Here is an 18178-nt window from a genome sequence, read left to right as displayed (position 1 = left end):
AGGCTGGGGTAAAAATATTGATCATTAGTGTACCTGAAGTTGTTAGTTTGTTAAAGATTTTGTACAATAGTGAGGGTTATGTCTAACTGACATCTTACACTTTAACGCATGCACTGCATGTTTTTTTTTTCTTTTTTTTAATATGCATATTTAACAATTAGCTGTTGTGAATCTGTGATAACAAACTGCGATAGGGCTGGTTACATCGAGATAATCTGATTTTAACAAGCTGTAGCGGGTGGCTCTTTTAATCTTTGCCATATTAGTTGTGTGACTCTTAAAGAAATTGCAGTGTGTGATAGACATTGTTCAGGGACTGCAAAATAAATCCAAATGCTTCTCTGTCAAGATACGAAGATCTAGTGAGCAGATAATGGTCTCATAAACAATTTAAAGGCTGTGCAGTCTTGTATTTTTTCATCACCGGGACAGAAGACAAACTGGTTTAAAAAAAGAGCCATCAGTCATCCACAGCCATTTGTAAAGCTGCTTGAAATTGATCTCCTTCTTAACAAGGATGGTTTAATCCATGCATGGTGTACTTTTCATTAATATGTAAAGCGTCTGAGTGCCTTGTTTGAATATAATATTGTAAGCAGCAGAACAGTAAATACATGTAGTGCATAACTAAATACTAGGCAGTATGTATTTTAAAATATATTTATTACTTGCTGTCCAATAGCATTCATAATGTTGTAAGTTGCTGATTTGCTCATTAGTACATCATGTTCACCTGTTAGGTTTGTCACTCCTTGGTCTTGGGGAGCTAGCAACACTGGTGGCTGAATACATTCTGCCAATGTTAAAACCAAATCTTAGGAAAATATTGTGTGTGAGATGGGGGAGGGGGATTAGGGTAGAACCATTTGTTCCAATATAAATATTTTGCTTGGTTAGCTTTGCTCCTTGTGCTGCAAAAACAACATTCCAAAAGTGATTAAAATAGCTGAATGAGCATACTTGTCATTTAGAGAGGCAGTCGAGGGTTTCCTTGCATTGATTGCTCAATGGAGGTTTTTTTTTTTTTTTAACCCAATTTTTTCCTAATTTGGAATCACCAATTGTATCTACTGATCTCGGTCCACCACTGCAATCCCCATGCCGACTTCGCGAAACGGCAGTAGACACACGCGTCCTCTGAAATGTGCCCTGCCAGGCTGTTTCCACAGTGAAGCCGTCAGACCTATAGTGCCGGAGGACAACACAGATGTCAATGGCTCCACAGCAGACCCGCAGGCGCCCTGCCAGTCACAGGAGTCGCTGGTGCACGGTGAACCGAGGATTATCCTGCAGACCTGAGCCCTCCCTACCCGGGTGGCACTCAGCCAGTTGTGCGCCGCCCCCTGGGAATTCCCGATTATGGTCACAGCTGGAAAATGACATAGCCTGGGTATGAACCAGCGATCTCCAGGCTATAGGGCGCATCCTGCACTCCACGTGGAGCGCCTTTACTGGATGCGTCACCCGGGAGCCCACTTTTTAACATTCTATGTAGCTTCATCATCTTCAGGGCCAAATAACACTACCCCACTTATTACCTATACAAGGTGATTGTTCCATTTAAGACATGGTAGTTATATCTATTAGCTGAAGGCACAAAACTAAGATTTGGTAAATGCTGTTGAAGTGATAGTTCTCAACCAAGAATGACAGTTCAATTCTGGGATCTGTCTTGTATTTCACAGACAAGTTCCTCTTTTCATGCTTTGTTTGGCACACCCTGTTGACTAGGAAGAACGGCAACGTCCTTTAGAAGACCAGTGCACTTGAGAGAAGGCATGTAATCAGCAGATGGCTGCACGTCAATGTGTTGTGCTTTGTAATTGGACTGAACTTGCACCTTCAAGCATAAATACATTTCAAATGTTTGAGGTACACACTTTCCAAATTTAAAATATAGTGATTATTTCTTTTCTTATTTTATTTTGCATTCACTGGTAGATATTTCTCCCTAATAAAGACCATTGGGTGAAAGCACTGAACACAGTGGCGATGGGTAATGAATTGAGTAAAGACGGAGAAGAGCTTGAATGTGATTGATCTTCAATCTGACTGACCTTTGTGTGACCTATGGTCTGTGTTCTGTATATTTATTCTTCACTATAGTTTCACAATAATATAATATGACTTAGGCTTTATAACAGCAATGTCCTCTAAAACAATTAATTGGATTTATACTGTATAATTTCTGAAATACTATGCCCAAGTCATCCTGTACAATAAAACTTTTACAGTTTTGCGTTTAGAGTTTTAAATAATAGCTCAGCCAAGAATTATATTTTTTAAAATTAAAAACAAAATTATTTCAACTGTTCTAAATGACACCAACCCAATGATTATTTTTTTAAATGTACATCCCAGGAATCAGTTTCCAGTTGCAATAAAACCCTGACTATTGAGCATGATCTTGATAGCTGCCCAGGTAGCCCAGTATCCATACAGAAAGAAAACATATAGTCTCTCTCTCTCTCTCTCTCTCTCTCTCTCTCTCTCTCTCTCTCTCTCTCTCTCTCTCTCTCTCTCTCTCTCTCTCTCTCTCTCTCTCTCTCTCTCTCTCTCTCTCTCTCTCTCTCTCTCTCTCTCTCTCTCTCTCTCTCTCTCTCTCTCTCTCTCTCTCTCTCTCTCTCTCTCTCTCTCTCTCTCTCTCTCTATATATATATACAGTATATACATATGTGCTCAAATTTGTTGGTACCCTTACAGCTCATTGAAATAATGCTTCATTCCTCCTGAAAAGTGATGAAATTAAAAGCTATTTTATCATGTATACTTGCATGCCTTTGGTATGTCATAGAATAAAGCAAAGAAGCTGTGAAAAGAGATGAATTATTGCTTATTCTACAAAGATATTCTAAAATGGCCTGGACACATTTGTTGGTACCCCTTAGAAAAGATAATAAATAATTGGATTATAGTGATATTTCAAACTAATTAGTTTCTTTAATTAGTATCACACATGTCTCCAATCTTGTAATCAGTCATTCAGCCTATTTAAATGGAGAAAAGTAGTCACTGTGCTGTTTGGTATCATTGTGTGCACCACACTGAACATGGACCAGAGAAAGCAAAGGAGAGAGTTGTCTGAGGAGATCAGAAAGAAAATAATAGACAAGCATGGTAAAGGTAAAGGCTACAAGACCATCTCCAAGCAGCTTGATGTTCCTGTGACAACAGTTGCAAATATTATTAAGAAGTTTAAGGTCCATGGAACAGCTGGAGCAGTTTGCTCAGGAAGAGTGGGCCAAACTACTTGTTAACAGGTGCAGAAGTCTCATTGAGAGCTACAGAAAACGTTTGATTGCAGTGATTGCCTCTAAAGGTTGTGCAACAAAATATTAGGTTAGCGGTCCCATCATTTTTGTCCATGCCATTTTCATTTGTTTTATTACAATATTATGTTGAATAAAAAATCAAAAGCAAAGTCTGATTTCTATTAAATATGGAATAAACAATGGTGGATGCCAATTACTTTTGTCAGTTTCAAGTTATTTCAGAGAAAATTGTGCATTCTTCGTTTTTTGTGGAGGGGTACCAACAAATTTGAGCACGTCTGTATATACAGTATATATACTGTATATATATATATAGATAGATAGATAGATAGATAGATAGATAGATTGGTAGATAGATAGATAGATAGATAGATTGGTAGATAGATAGATAGATAGATAGATTGGTAGATAGATAGATAGATAGATAGATGCACTAAATGAGGACAATGTTAAAAATGTACACAAATGTTTTACACGTTTATATACAAAATGCATGTTAATGCGCTGATTCTAAACAAAAATAATGAGTACGAAATTAGAAGATTTTGTTTTCTTTATTTTAAAAAGTAATGATGAAATGTGTAATATGTACAAAATAACTACACATACACATCCAATGTCTACTTTTGAATTCATATTTGTATCAGACACCAGAAACATTTTTGTAAATAGCATAACATCACTTTCTGCTTAAGACTGCATTTTAAACTATGTACACGAAAACCTGCAAAGCGTATATCAGACACCCACAAGTCCTGATATAAGATACAAGATAGCTCGGTTACACATGACACAATTAAAGCTTGCGTAGCACCCATACCATCTCATGTTAACATCTTACTAAGGAACAACCTTTGAATAAATATTGTATTTTGTATCAGTTACTACAATGCTTTGTGCTTAAGAATGATGGCAGGGAAAGAGAAGCCTCAATTGTCTTGTTTAACTCAGCCATTTAATACAGGTTTACTCTTTTAATGAGTCCCTTTTTAGGTATGTTCAGGGCTGCTACTTTTTCAAACTTCTTGTACGTTTCATATTTTGATCAGATACTATTTGAAAGAAGCCCTGCTGCTTTGACCACAGCCTGCATCAAGTAAATACACATGGTAATTGTTACGTAATAGTAATCCTTAAAAAAAAAATGCTGCACATAACTTTCTAAAGCACTTTTGACCAAAAATAATTAATTCTACACCCCAATAATAATGGTACCCTGTCAGCTGTGGCAGAAATGTGTGGGTTATGCATTCTCGAGTGCTGATAGATATACTAACACATAAAATCATTATGAAAAATATTATAAAAGCAGGCCCATTTTGCAACCAATCTGCATATAATTTATATATGAACATATATGTATACACATACAAAAACAAATAAAGAAAAATGAGAGGCATGTAAGTGTAACTGTATGTAAAATATAAGTTATTTCCGTATGGGTAAAGACATCACTACCTTTTAATCAGCACTCTATACAACTGTTATTACACTGCCCTGTGGTCAATATCTCATGATACCTGGATCACATGGTATCATATTTACTGTCTTATTACTATTGTCAGTTTGGACAACCCATTCATTTGCCAGGTTACCATCATAGCAATAATGGACATTTGAGATCCTAATTTGATGGAACAATGAGTTCAAATCTCCAAAGGTATTTTTTGTACCTACACAAAAACTGTCAGTCAAAGATCCTTTAAATGAGGCTGGGTGATAATCTTAGAGCTTTTTCCCCGTTCTGATATGGTAATGCAGAATTATTAGGCATATATTCTGGGATTTAATGTGTGTTTTTGTTGTTGTTTTAGGCCTAATATAATGCTTTCTCACAGATTATGAGGTTACTTTGTTGCTATGGAAACGAGCTCTTGGCAGAGCATCATGTTTAAAACTATATTCAGGTTTTTTCACGGTTTATAAATAAAAGAATAGGAATACAGCATAAACTATAAAACAATACACGCAATTCTGTTTACAACTGTGCAAATCCATTCTTGCATAATACTGTTGGTCGAGGCTGAGATAATAAGATAGTTGAACGAATCATGGCAAACATCAGGCAAAATCTCTTTTCACAGTAAATTACTTTGCACGCTTGTTTTTTTTTCTTCTTCTTTTGCAGCCTGTGTTTTGCCTCTCCAATGAATGCTGTTGGTCCATGCATATCTTTCCATACACAACAACTTGAATGTAGGAACTTAATACGTCTTCTTGAATTACTGACACGGCACACTGGCACCCCATCTGTTGTAAAACAATGTAAGTACAACATGCAGGAGCCTTTACGCTAAAACATGGGTAACAATGCATTGCTTGTTTTTGTCATTTCGTACTTCTTTCATACTTAGGAATGATTGGGAGCCTCTTCAGTCCAGAATTTGAGGGGATTGAGCTGGTTTGAAAATGCAGTGTGTAAGTAAAACTCGGGAACTGGAGATCCGGGCAACGACATACTCGAGAAGCAGGTCTGCTGTGGCAAGGGGATGTTGATATTCATTCTGGTGATCTGAGAGGCTAGTTCACCACCACACAGGACTTATAGACAGATCAAGAACATGGGGTTTAAAAGGATAAAATAGCCACTGGCAGTCACATCCTCAGTGTTACCAGCACTGCATGGAATCAGAATGTGGCAGATTAGCTTATTAAGTTTTGTGATCTGCAATGAGTGAAAATCAGCTATGGTTGTATTGCAGTGTCTGATTCAGGTGGAGAAATGAAAGACTACCTGTAGGGCAAATGATCAAAGCTGCTATTGCAATAAAAAACTACATTAAAATGAAAAAATATATATGTGAAAAGAACTGGGCATCGCAATGCTTGGAAAATAACGTAGGTCTTAATTGGGATCTGGCAATAGGCATGAAGGCAATCCAGACTGAGAGCAGACTGGTTGTTAGGATAGCTTAGAGAAGACAAAAGTTTCCATGATGCAATGCTTTCAGGAACTCAGTAATGTAACTGGATTTCATTACTTAAAGTTTGTGCTTCTGAAATGCAGGGCTGAGAAAATCTGATGATAAATAATTACATTGAATTGAATGGGAGCGTTCCGATTTCTCAGAAAACACACATACTGGATTACATTTATTGCCTTTTAAGAGGCAAGGACATTGATAATGAGTTTGTATTTATTGGCCTGTAACTGAAGCCTGTTTCAGGTACTGGGAAAATGTAATTAGATATTTGTTCTAATTCTTCTGAAGTGCTTGTTCCATTTGTGTACAGCTTTAATGAATGACAGTTATAAAAAAATTCTAGCATTAAAATGAATTCCCAGCATTTAGTTTCTGCTGTCTTGTTAGAAAAGCCTGTCCCAAGCTCTTATAAGAATATATATAGAATGAAACTCCTTCCATTTAATTGCAGTGTAGTAAGCATGTACCATGAATGATTTATTTGCTACTTTGAGAGCAAATTACCCTCAAATATAGACAGTTTCAAGTGTTTAAATGCTGCAGTAGCTATTTAGTGTTGCTAAAATAATCATACATTTTTTAATTGAAAAAAAAAATACTCCATGCAAATGTGCAGTAGAATGCCTATCTAGGTTGTTTGTATGCAAATTAGCATATGAATTTTAACACAAGTGCTAGTGATAATGATGCTCACGCTAATAACCATGGTCTCAATGCAAATGAAAAAAAATGATATCGCAGAATCGTCCCATCATATTTGTTCTGCTATAGAAAAATGTAAATGTGGTTTCACCGGAATAGAACAGCAGTGCATTGTGAAAGAGAGAGTATGACACCTGCCTGTGCTTTTCTGAGAAGTAAATGTTTCTCCTTGAGATCTATGGAGACAACAGAGAAGAATGGGCTTTGAAAAGTTTAGATAGTCACCCACTCAAGTATGATTTATTCAACATCATGAATGAATAGCTTTGGTTATGTACAAAGTATGTTATGTAGGTTATGTACAAAGGATAACTGATTATGTTTAATCCCAATGCCTCTAAATGAATGCATCTCACACAATTATTTTCCTTCCACAGATAAACAGGGTGGGATAACAATTGCACTGCTATAACAAAAATACAGTTAAGATAATTCAAATGATGTTATGTTTCAGCTGCATATATTCCCTGAAATATCAGCACTGTGATAGCGCACGAAAACGTGATTTAGAAGTCTGGTCTCATACGTGGGCCAACACACATCAAATAGCGAATAATGCAAGCCAGCCAATCAAAGCACAATGGGTTTAAAACAAATAAGGATTCAAAATTCCCTTTAAAAGCACCTGTGCATCTGCAATAGCGAATGGAGGATATTTTTAAACCAAAAAAAAAAGAAGGAAGACAAAAGCGCAAAAAAGGGGTGAAACATTTTGAATCAGGAGTTTTCTTTAAGTTAGGCATGTATAGCTCACCATTGAACCGTGAACACCGTGTCTGCCTTTATTATAAATGCTTTCCTGTTAAAAAAAATGTACTGACGGTACGCATTTGCATCTTAAACAACAATAACTGAGTCCACATTTTTTTGTATTGGAACCCCTGTCTAAAAGGCTTCGTCTGGGCTTCAAGTTCGGCATCTGCTTCCCTCAAACCCTGTAATCGTTCCTCTGTAAGTCCAACATCCATTACGGAGAGCTGTGTTATGTAAAACACAAGAAGCCAGGATGATATTGCAAACCTACTGAGGAGTGTACTGTAGTGTTCCACCACAGACACCCAAACATCAGAATCGCATTTTGAGGATTCCAAATGTAGTTCAATTACAGTACGAGCACATTTAAAGGTACGGTTATATCTCTGTTCGGCAGGGGTCGTGGCGTTGAGCAGTGGTGTCAGTAGCCACCGCTTCAGTGGATATCTGTTGTCCCCCATCAACCAGCCTCTCAGACTGTCATCCTGCTGAAACGCAGCTGCCACCTGCGAATTAGCATGGATAAACAAGTCATGAGCGGAGCAACGATAGTTTGCATACACATTTGTTATGTAATTGTTGGCATCACAGATCACACACTACTTGCACGTTGATAGAATATGTCCCCTTACGATTTACGTAGAGGTGTCTCTGCCTTGATGCGCGTACCTTAGTGCTACAGGCAAACAGTGAGCTCTCCGCATGTCTCCTTCCAGGTCAGCCTGAAGCAGTTGGCAGATGTCAGTGATTGTGTTTGTCTGTTGAGGCGAAATTGCTGCATGCATTGTGTGTCAGACAGGCTCAGAAAATATTTGGGGACATCTCCTCCTCCTCTCTTTGTCTGGCCACGTAGAAATTCTACTTATTATTATAATTATTTATTTATTAGCAGATGCCCTTATCCAGGGCAACTTACAATTGTTACAAAATCACAGTACAACGTATCACATTAATCCAGTGTGCACTCCATATTTCTTTTATTTCTCTTTTCTCTCTGTCTATCTTTTCTTTGCCTGCTTCCCTGGTAGTTTCACCGGTATTTATAGTTGACTATGAATCATGAATCATGTTTTAAATACCATTAGGCACAGCTGTAACAGTTAATATAGTCACACAATTATTGTTTTAAGTTTAAGCTTTTATTAGGGAACTCCTCTAAATCTCTTGTTTAGAAAGATACAGGGTAGTAATGCTTGTGACAGAGTAGTCGTCTGCTGTGTGGGTGCGGTCATTCGCTGCTGAGTGACAGGCAGGAGAGCGAGATGGAGGTTGAAGTTGATAGGCCCCACAGGTGAACAGGATTTATTTACATATCAACACACTAAACAGTTCACGTGACATGACCAGCAATGGTAGCACATGGAGTACATACAACACAGTGTATTAAAATTTTAGTAGGATCTACAATCTCTGAACTAATCGTCTCTGTTCAATATGCTGAAGAGATTGATCATGGCGGATAAACAGTTAAGGCGGATATGTGATGTGATTTTTTTCTTTTTTTACTAAATAAATAAGCAATTTTAATAAATTTTAATTTGAAAAATCTTTGAAATTGACAGCAAATGATTAATAATATAAAGCTTGCAAGGTTTTCAGGCATGAAATTTAAAATATCATTAATACAGTTCCCTGAACATCGCATTTTTTCATTGCTCAAACTACAGGCCAATTACCGGCAAGTTCCCATCAACCTATTACGTATATAAACCTACCACCTCACTCCCAGCCTCGTCTGGAGAGGGGAGTATGCGATGGTCCTTTGCCTAATATTTTTTGTTCACCGGGTTGAACAAGTTGCATAGAATTACTATTTTATTCTTTGTTTTTTTAGCAGACGGTACCGTAATGCTCCGAAGGATGAGGCTGTGCTCCAACTATTCTACTTTTTATTTTTCTTCACTGTTTGGGTTAAATGTTTTTGGAAATCTGTAAGATGTTGTATGATAATAAAGGTGGTTATTTAACACAAGATTGTCCTGACTGAAAATCCATCTTTTTGTTTAAAATATTTATGTTATATTTACAGCATACTTACTGGATGATTAACTCATGTTAAATAAAGGGAAACAAATAAAATCTCTCCACCTGCTAACAACCCTCTTGTGTTTTAATAACTGTATTATTATTCCTTGCAATACATCTGAAAAAGTCCAGTTAAATAACGGTTTTTCTTCCTAGCTACACCTCTGCCATGTTTACATAAATTTGGGTAGTTTTGTTATTGGTATGTTATATTTTTTCTTATAGTAAAAATAAAAATAAATGCAGTGCCTTCTTTGAGCCTTAATAATGGTAAACCCTTGGATGAATAAAATTAAAACACAAAAGAAAATGCCTGCATATATTATGTAAAGCAGCTCTTACATAATTCTTCATTCTAACCTTATTTCATATCAGGTGACACTAGCCTATTAAAAGTATGCAATAAATATAGCATAAGACATTGAGATGTGGAATGAATGGTTTTAATTCCATCAATATTTTTAAACAGTTTGAAATGCCTGGAGCCCCCCGAAATTCATTATTCAACAACGTGGGAGAGAAAAGAATTTCAGCCATCTGCTTCGCTGCCTGCCTAAGCACGATACAGTCAAACATTATCTAGTTGTGATTGGGCAGTCCTGTCATTCTGTGTAAATAAATATAAAACAATAAGGAGGGGCCAACAATATTAATCCAGAAATAAGAAAACAGGGTTTTTATGATGGGCTGTTCTTTGGATAATAATAATAATAATAATAATAATAATAATAATAATAATAATAATAATAATAATAATAATATCAGTAATAAAACACATTTTAATGAGATGGATGAGGTCATTGCATACATTTAAATATATGATTAAAACCAAAATTAACTGAAATTAAAAAAAAAATGTAATCACAATTAATTATTTTAATCACTTGACAATCCTTGTTCTGTTGTTAGGCACACTGGACCTGTAGGGCAGTGCTAGTAGCCTTCATCATTGGTTTATTTATTTTTTGGGGCTTCAACAATTTTTTTAAACAAGGGTTTCCAGAGTTGTGACATTTATAATGCCTTGAAGACTCTTCTTTAGTTCGTGCTATTTACAAAACCAAAATTATTCTTAAAACAGTGTGGATACTGTCCCTGTGGAACTAAGTGCCAGAAAGTCACTTTTAATGGCTTTCATTTTTGCCCCTGATGTCCTCCAAACCCAATTAAAGAAACGGAAACAATGATGAACCTTGGTGCTACTATGCCACTGTCTGGCCTGGAGCACCAAACAGGGGAGTTTACCCACTTTTTTATTTACCACTACACCACTGACCGAGACCTATAAATACTCAACACGTTTGCAATGAAAAACAGGAGGATAGACTTGAGGATCTAAACATCAGGTAAGGTTATTAATTTGTATGTTTGATAACTGCATAGTAGTCTCTCTAAATGTGATCGTGAGGTGAAACATCACAGCTCTTAATAGGGCAATTTTGTAGCATAGTTAATTTTTACTTAAGAAACATCACCCAAACAAAATCCTGGCTATGCCACTGGTTTATGCATAAGTATTTATAGTGCACTACAGAAACAAAGCAGCCCTACACTACCCTATTATAAACGTTTGTGCCCACCCACCTTTTAAAAAGTTATATTAAATGTTAGCCTGCGAGGTTCGGGGGGCGTGGAGCTGGGGGGGCCGCTAATCTCTAATCTTTCAATTTTCTAATCTCCAGTTAATTAGTTCTATTTACTATTTAAGACCTGATCACCTGCACCTTTTCTGTCTAGTGTTTCGTTTTTCCTCCTCCTCCCCTCCTCCACCTTCTACATGCCTTCGCATCGGTCATCTCTGGGGGGCAAGTGAGGCTCACTTCCCCGACCTCAGGGCTGGGCAGCCGCCTCCCTTACCTTCAAGGGTTCTCACCGCGTGAGTCAGAGCGGACCCCCGGCCAAACTCTGTCCTGTCGCAGCTCCTGCGCTCATCTCACTCGAGGCTCTCTTCTATTCTGCCTCTCTTCAGGACGTGGTCACTCGTGCCGAGTCCTATATTAACCTCAATGCTCTGTCCTTATTTTCAGGTCCCAGGCAGCGTGATGTCTCGGCCAATCAGGGGTTTTACGAGCGCCCCTTACATAAGCCTCAAATGCTGGGTACCTCTCTCATCTCCTCCCGAGGGGTGGCTTTTCAAGTCTAACATATGTGTTTTCAGTTTGCCGGGTCCTCCGCCCCTGGGATGTCGACAGCGTCGGCCCCAGTCGACGACCTCTTTTCTATCCCGTTTCCGGTTGCCGGGTCCTCCACCCCTGGGATGTCGACAGCGTCGGCCCCAGTCGGTGACCTCTTTTCTATCCTGTTTCCGGTTGCCGGGTCCTCCGCCCCTGGGATGTCGACAGCGTCGGCCCCAGTCGACGACCTCTTTTCTATCCTGTTTCCGGTTGCCGGGTCCTCCGCCCCTGGGATGTCGACAGCGTCGGCCCCAGTCGACGACCTCTTTTCTATCCTGTTTCCGGTTGCCGGGTCCTCCGCCCCTGGGATGTCGACAGCGTCGGCCCCAGTCGGTGACCACATTCTGTCCTACTAACTGCTCCTTGCTGCTTCTTCTGCCTTATCTTTCCCCCCCAACTCACGCCCAGTGAAACAGTAGTTCAAGGTTAATGTTTACCACAGCATTTTTTACCAGGTAGGATGGGACCATTTGTTAACAACTGGCAAACACGTTGCTGTTAAAGTGAATAATAGTGTTCTTTTCTGCAACAGAGATGTCAGGATATGTCCTTCAACACTCTAAATAACCACAATTCTTGGTGAAACAAAAACTGTTTTTGTTTTCATGTAAGCATGATGTCAAAATTAGGTTACTGCAATTTGAAGGTATCTCTTCAACAGATGGTGTGGTACACTTGAGCGTAAAAGAACGCCAGCAATGATTGACATCCATTAGTTTGCACAGACTACTGCTAAATCATTCTGAGGTGATCTTGCAAACGGGGCAACATTCTTTCACGAAGATGGACATTTTTATCATACATTTTTCATAATGATAATTTATGAAATGGTTATATTTCGGAGTCTGATTAAATCGTTCTTTCTTTATTTCCTGCTGCTAGCTATAACCGGATTCAACGCACAGTATATTTAATTTCAAAATGTCACCTAAGGTTAAAGATAGAACTGAAAAACCACGTTTTACATTAATATAATTGAAAAAAGAAAACGTTTACTAACACAAAATCTAAGGTGATCACATAGGAACAAGACATTATACAGGAATACGGTAATACTGACAACGCGCACAGCCTTTAACTGGTAAATGCAGAACTAATACTATATAGGCTATCTATAGGCTTCTGCTACCGCACATTCTACCGAATCTCTCGGTTCCTGCATTGTCTGTACAGTCCCACCTGAGCTGCGCCGGTTGCCTTCGTTGCAGTATTTGCTCTTGACAATTGCGCAGGTAAAAGTATATCACAAACATACTCTCTCTAAATTGACGTTGAGAGCAAATAAGCAGATGCGTTTTAGCTTTGCTTGGTCGTCTTGACTCGCTGCTGGGATAGCAACTGATGCTGATGACACGGAGCTCCTGCTAAATCAAAAGTTTGCCATTTCAGAGCAACATTGAGCCTCGCCGTCTCGAGACGCAGCAACCACTGTTCCCTGGCTTTTGTATTTAAAACAATTCTAAATCCAGCTGGAGAGAAGCCTCATCGTTAGTGTTTTGTGGTTAATCTTTCATCGTTTGAGTAATATAGGTGTTATTTCAGCTGGATCAAAGGGGGAAATTAATCAGTCAGATGGATTGCAAATACCTGGTTTGTTTCTCGAGGACATTTACTAACTAATATATGCTGGAAGTAAAGGCTATGCTTATGGGAACTCAGCAGTCCTCAACAATAAGGTAAACGAAAATGAACTGGAGATCATTTTAAATACTTTTTTAAAACATGTATTTAGAAATTTAGGATTTTTTTTATGTTGTATTGTTACATGCGTAAAGTGACTGTATTGTAGGCTGTATTTAGCGACTGCGTAAATGCTGTATTTTGTCAGTTTGTTTTATTTAGTATTTTAAAACACAAATCATACACGTTTTTCACTTAATTCGTATGAAATAGTAAATTGATGGATTTTTTTTTCTTTTTAGTTTAACAATATATAACTTTTTGTGAAGTCGTGGTCTGCATTTCAGCGTCATACAGTCAGGTTATGGATTACTGCATTACTATCTTTACATGACATGGGTTTTGTATTCTTTCTTTCTTTATTTTAAAATCTTCACTTCAGTGCATTCTTTTCCATGTCTCCATAGCATACGCGCGTTTCTATCGATTGAATGCTTTTAACTAACTTCAGTGAAACATCTAAGATGACAACAAAAATACAATTTTTGAATGATGTGCTGTGTGCTGGACGCAGTGCAATACGACTAAACCCCACCGTGAGCACCTGAAGGTAACCCACACGAGCGCTCTGTCTGTGCCTTCTGTAGGATCTCGTTGCCAGTCTCGCTACCATGACTGATGGCGAGGGGAGAGAGCAGTTCCACCCGCTGGGTAGCGAGGACGTCCAGGTCCCGATCTCAGACTTGGGGCAGTGCCCGGCTCAGGGCGAGGACCCCGGGGATGAGGAAGATGGAGACAGCGCTGGAAAACCAGTTGGGGGGAGTGTGGGGTCAAGGGAGTCCGGTGGTCGGGACAAGGCTCCGGACCTGGTATCCGAGGATGAGGAACAGGTCCCGCATCCAGTTTTGGCTCCCGTGGTCTTTTTCTGGCTCAAGCAGACGACGCGTCCCCGCAGTTGGTGCCTCAGATTGGTTTGTAATCCATATCCTTTCCAATACAAAAATATGTGCTGTCACAAAGTGGATATCAAATCTGTATGGGAATACATTTTCTGTGCATGCGTTATGCACCTTTTGTGGTGTATTGCTTTTTTTAGAAGAAAAGGTGTATTTGGTACCCCGTGTTCTTGTGTATTAAGAGTGTGCGTTGTAATCATGCTTTACAGAAAATCATCAAAGGGCAATTGGTGGAAGGTTTGATATTTGTTTTTAAAGACATTTAATAGGATATCCATTAATGTCACGATGGCAATGCATGCACAACTTTGTTTAGTGGCTATTGTACGTGGATCTGCGCTTTAATTGCTTAGCTGTGGAAACTACATATGCGTGTTTTTGGAAGCACCATTTTCCAGAGGGGAGGAATAATTGATTTTATTGCTTGAAGATCATGTTTTAACAAGGAACATTTTTTATCAGTTTATTATTATTATTATTATTATTATTATTATTATTTACAATAGCTGTGAGACCGTATTTATTTATTCATGTATTTATTTATTTATTTTAAACATCTTTAGTGTTTCTTTTTTCTTTATTTTAAACATCTTCTTTTTTAACAAGATGATTAGGAACATATAATTGGTTTTGTTGTTATGAACTATGTTGCCTTGAGGCTGGATGTAAACGCAGTGCTGAAAAAGTACTTTAGAAATAATTAGCTTTTTGAACAGCTGGAATATTCTGTAGGTTCGAGATGTTCTAGCCTGTGATCAAAGTGTTATAATACTACTACTACGACTACTACTACTACTACTAATAATAATACATTATTATTATTATTATTATTATTATTATTATTATTATTATTATTATTATTATTATTATTATTATTATTATTATTATTATTATCGTTGTTGTTGTTGTTGTTGTTGTTGTTGTTGTTGTTGTTGTTATGGTTATGATAATGATGATGTTGTTGTTTATGAGGTTGTTTATATTTATGTATTGTTTTAAATATTATTACATGTTTTATTCTTTTTGTTCATTGAACATGGGGTTATTCTTTTGGCTGTGTCTACATTTGTTTAATGAATGTTGCTTTAAGTGAAGGCACTTGATTTAAAGTGTTTATGAAGAGTGGAGTCTGTTTGTCTTGTGTTATTCTGCCATTGATACACAGTGCTATGAAGCAACTGTTGTTCTCAGAAGTACTGATTTTGCTAGACAAATACATTTATTATTTGTTTCAGCTGCTTTAGTTTGGCAATAAAATAAAGTGTGCAGTTTGGTAAGAACAGAATACAGACTTAATAATGGTTTGTTTCTTTATGTGTTACACGTGTTTTGAAAAAAAAAAAAAAAAAAAAAAACCTGTGATTCACATTCTGTTATAACATATACATATTCATTCATATACTGGTAACTAGTCAATTAACAATGTTCCAAATGTATCTCCTATGTATTTAAAATAATGTATTAACTCATCTTTGTCTGGTTAACTGATTTTGAGATCATTAAATATCCCTACCTGATTAGCGTGCCTGGGTTAACCATGTGACTGTGCATACAGGTTTATTTTAAGCATTAAACATGAATATTATCTGCTACATTACACTCTGACCAATTAAAAATATGATCCTTCAACATATGTCAAGGCTCTTACCCTACAGCGTGTAATGTAATCATTTGAATAATTTTAGTGTTTACTTGCTCATAAATATCACATGGAAGGTGTAATTAAGTTATACAGTGATATACTGTCTAGGTTACAAACTTTAGTAAGAGGTTCAATTTGAGTAGCAAGTGTCCTTGTACGGTCAGTTTTTACATTTACAGTATCTCAGGACAAGAGGCGATCCTGTAAATGTTAAAACATTTATTCATGCACATTGCATTCCCATAGAGTACTACAAAAAATAGTATCTTCTTTGGCTGTGCCTCATATTGTACTCTCAAGTTGCATACTTGATGCTTGTCACCTCTTGTCCTGAAATCCTGTAAAGGAAATCTATATCTCAAGGGTACTACTTGTTAAAGAAAAATACAATATTCACTTGTATCTGCAGTTAGCTGCCATTAAGTAAGAAGTAAGGGCATCCCTATGTTGTTCTAGGGACATATACACAATAAACTACAATTGTTATTTTTGAGCCAGTGTTACCAGACAGCAAAGCATCTGTTGTGTTCTATTCTGTGATAGTGCATTTCAAGCCACCATGATTCAGGTTCATTAGATCGTTGTTTATTTTTTATCAAAATATTTTTTTTTCTTCTTACAAATCAGTTACTTGTATATTTCTATTTGTCTCATAGTATCAAGAAGCATGATGGTTTATCATAGAAGTCAAGAGTCCTTTCAAAATCTTCTTTTGCTCATCTTATGTTGCATAATATTATTATTTAACTTGCAATTTACCAGCAATTTCCAGGCTTTTTACAAATACTGCTGACGATTTGCATATTTTCTGTTTTGCAGTAATAAATAGAATAGAACTGTCTTGATTCAGTTCATGGATAGAAATAAGGCTCCAATTGCATAGCAGTTTTACCCATTCTAGATTTTACTATGAGCTTGATTAGCCATAGTATATAGGTAGCAAGCACAGTTGTGTTTATTAAACTCATAGTAAACCAGGAATGGATCAAACTGCTAAGCAATGGGAGTCTTACTTCCATCCCTGCAGTTCCTACTGTAGATCCATCAGAATGTGATACCCAAGCCCCTGATTGTGATTCCGGTTCATTTAAAAAAAGTAAGAACTTGCTATCACACATTCAATGCAGGCAGATGGAGGTTGTTTGATAGCACTGTATATAGAGGGATGAGGCTGGGGAACTGGTAAAGATTCTTATGCCAAAGAGTAGCAATTGTTACAACATAGCTGTTCATTATTAGGTCTGAAAAATCAATCAAAACAACACAAGTACTTACACAATACAAGAAGAATTACGCCCAAAAGCAAAATGTTGCAGCAAGAGCTGAATTACAATCATTGGCTTAGTGCGTACTGAGGCTCAATCAAGCAGTGTTTCGAGGTGATCTCAGATTGGAATCTGTTTGTGCTGTTTGGGGGTTGAAGTGTACCAGTGTCTGTAGTAGTGTATTAATGCTGAAATCAAAGCTGTCAGAGCCAGACTTGATCATGAACACATTGATGCATTCGGAAGAAAATGCCTCAGTGATGTAATTCATAGTAAGTTTGATTTCCTGAATTTATTAAGGATATTCTGAATGGTCTATAACAATTAACAATCCAGTTTCCCAGTGCTGTGAAGATCATGCTGTCCATCAGTTGACATGTGATGGGAACTGTACAGTACAACAAACTTACTGTTGACCTTTTTTCAGAATTAATAGTCCCTTCAGCCAGCGTTTTAATTTTCACTTTCAATTAAAGTAGCAGGTGTTTTTTTCTCTCTCATTTCCTTGAATATAATGTACCCCCTGAGTCATGACTCTGCAATGTTCTGTCATTATAGTATTACTTGTGTGCATTTTGAGTGCTTGTTATTATCAATACCACCCCTTGACATGTTGGCATTGGACCTTTTAGATTGCTCTCTTTGTGGCGTGATGGTCCTTAGCGAGTACACAGTAATACACAGTATTTCCAGTATTCCCTTTTGTTTATTTCAGCCCAACTGTGTTCAAAGTTTAAAGTTTTTTGTTTTTACATCTGAAGGTTTGCGAGATCCAGTCTATTTCATGAAGCAGTCTGTCATAATCTGCTTTATCACATGCCTTTGCTTTTCTTCTTTTATATTTA

At 37.4% G+C, this 18178-nt stretch overlaps 2 protein-coding genes across 3 annotated transcripts in view; one reads left to right on the top strand and one right to left on the bottom strand.

Moving 5' to 3' along the window:
* Positions 1-8021: 8021 nt before the first annotated feature.
* Positions 8022-12555, bottom strand: LOC131699399 (SUMO-interacting motif-containing protein 1-like). Its single transcript, XM_058995946.1, has 2 exons — positions 11534-12555; positions 8022-8157 (listed from the first exon to the last, which is right to left on the bottom strand). Exon 1 carries the CDS (start codon positions 12191-12193, stop codon positions 11831-11833), a length of 363 nt encoding a protein of 120 aa, XP_058851929.1. The 5' UTR covers positions 12194-12555; the 3' UTR covers positions 8022-8157; positions 11534-11830.
* LOC117431071 (voltage-dependent T-type calcium channel subunit alpha-1H-like) overlaps positions 12555-18178 on the top strand; it is a 126747-nt gene continuing 121123 nt past the window's right edge. For both annotated transcript variants that reach the window (XM_058995945.1, XM_058995944.1), the window contains exons 1-2: positions 12555-13526; positions 14118-14452. In XM_058995945.1, coding sequence (XP_058851928.1) covers positions 14142-14452 — 311 coding nt within the window. In that variant the 5' untranslated portion in view covers positions 12555-13526; positions 14118-14141. The remainder of the gene's footprint in view (positions 13527-14117; positions 14453-18178) is intronic.

The sequence above is a fragment of the Acipenser ruthenus genome, chromosome 22 (genome assembly GCF_902713425.1).
Source record: "Acipenser ruthenus chromosome 22, fAciRut3.2 maternal haplotype, whole genome shotgun sequence".
Lineage (NCBI taxonomy): Eukaryota > Metazoa > Chordata > Actinopteri > Acipenseriformes > Acipenseridae > Acipenser > Acipenser ruthenus.
Note: the sequence above shows the minus strand (reverse complement) of the source record. Positions and strands in the feature narration are given on the sequence as shown.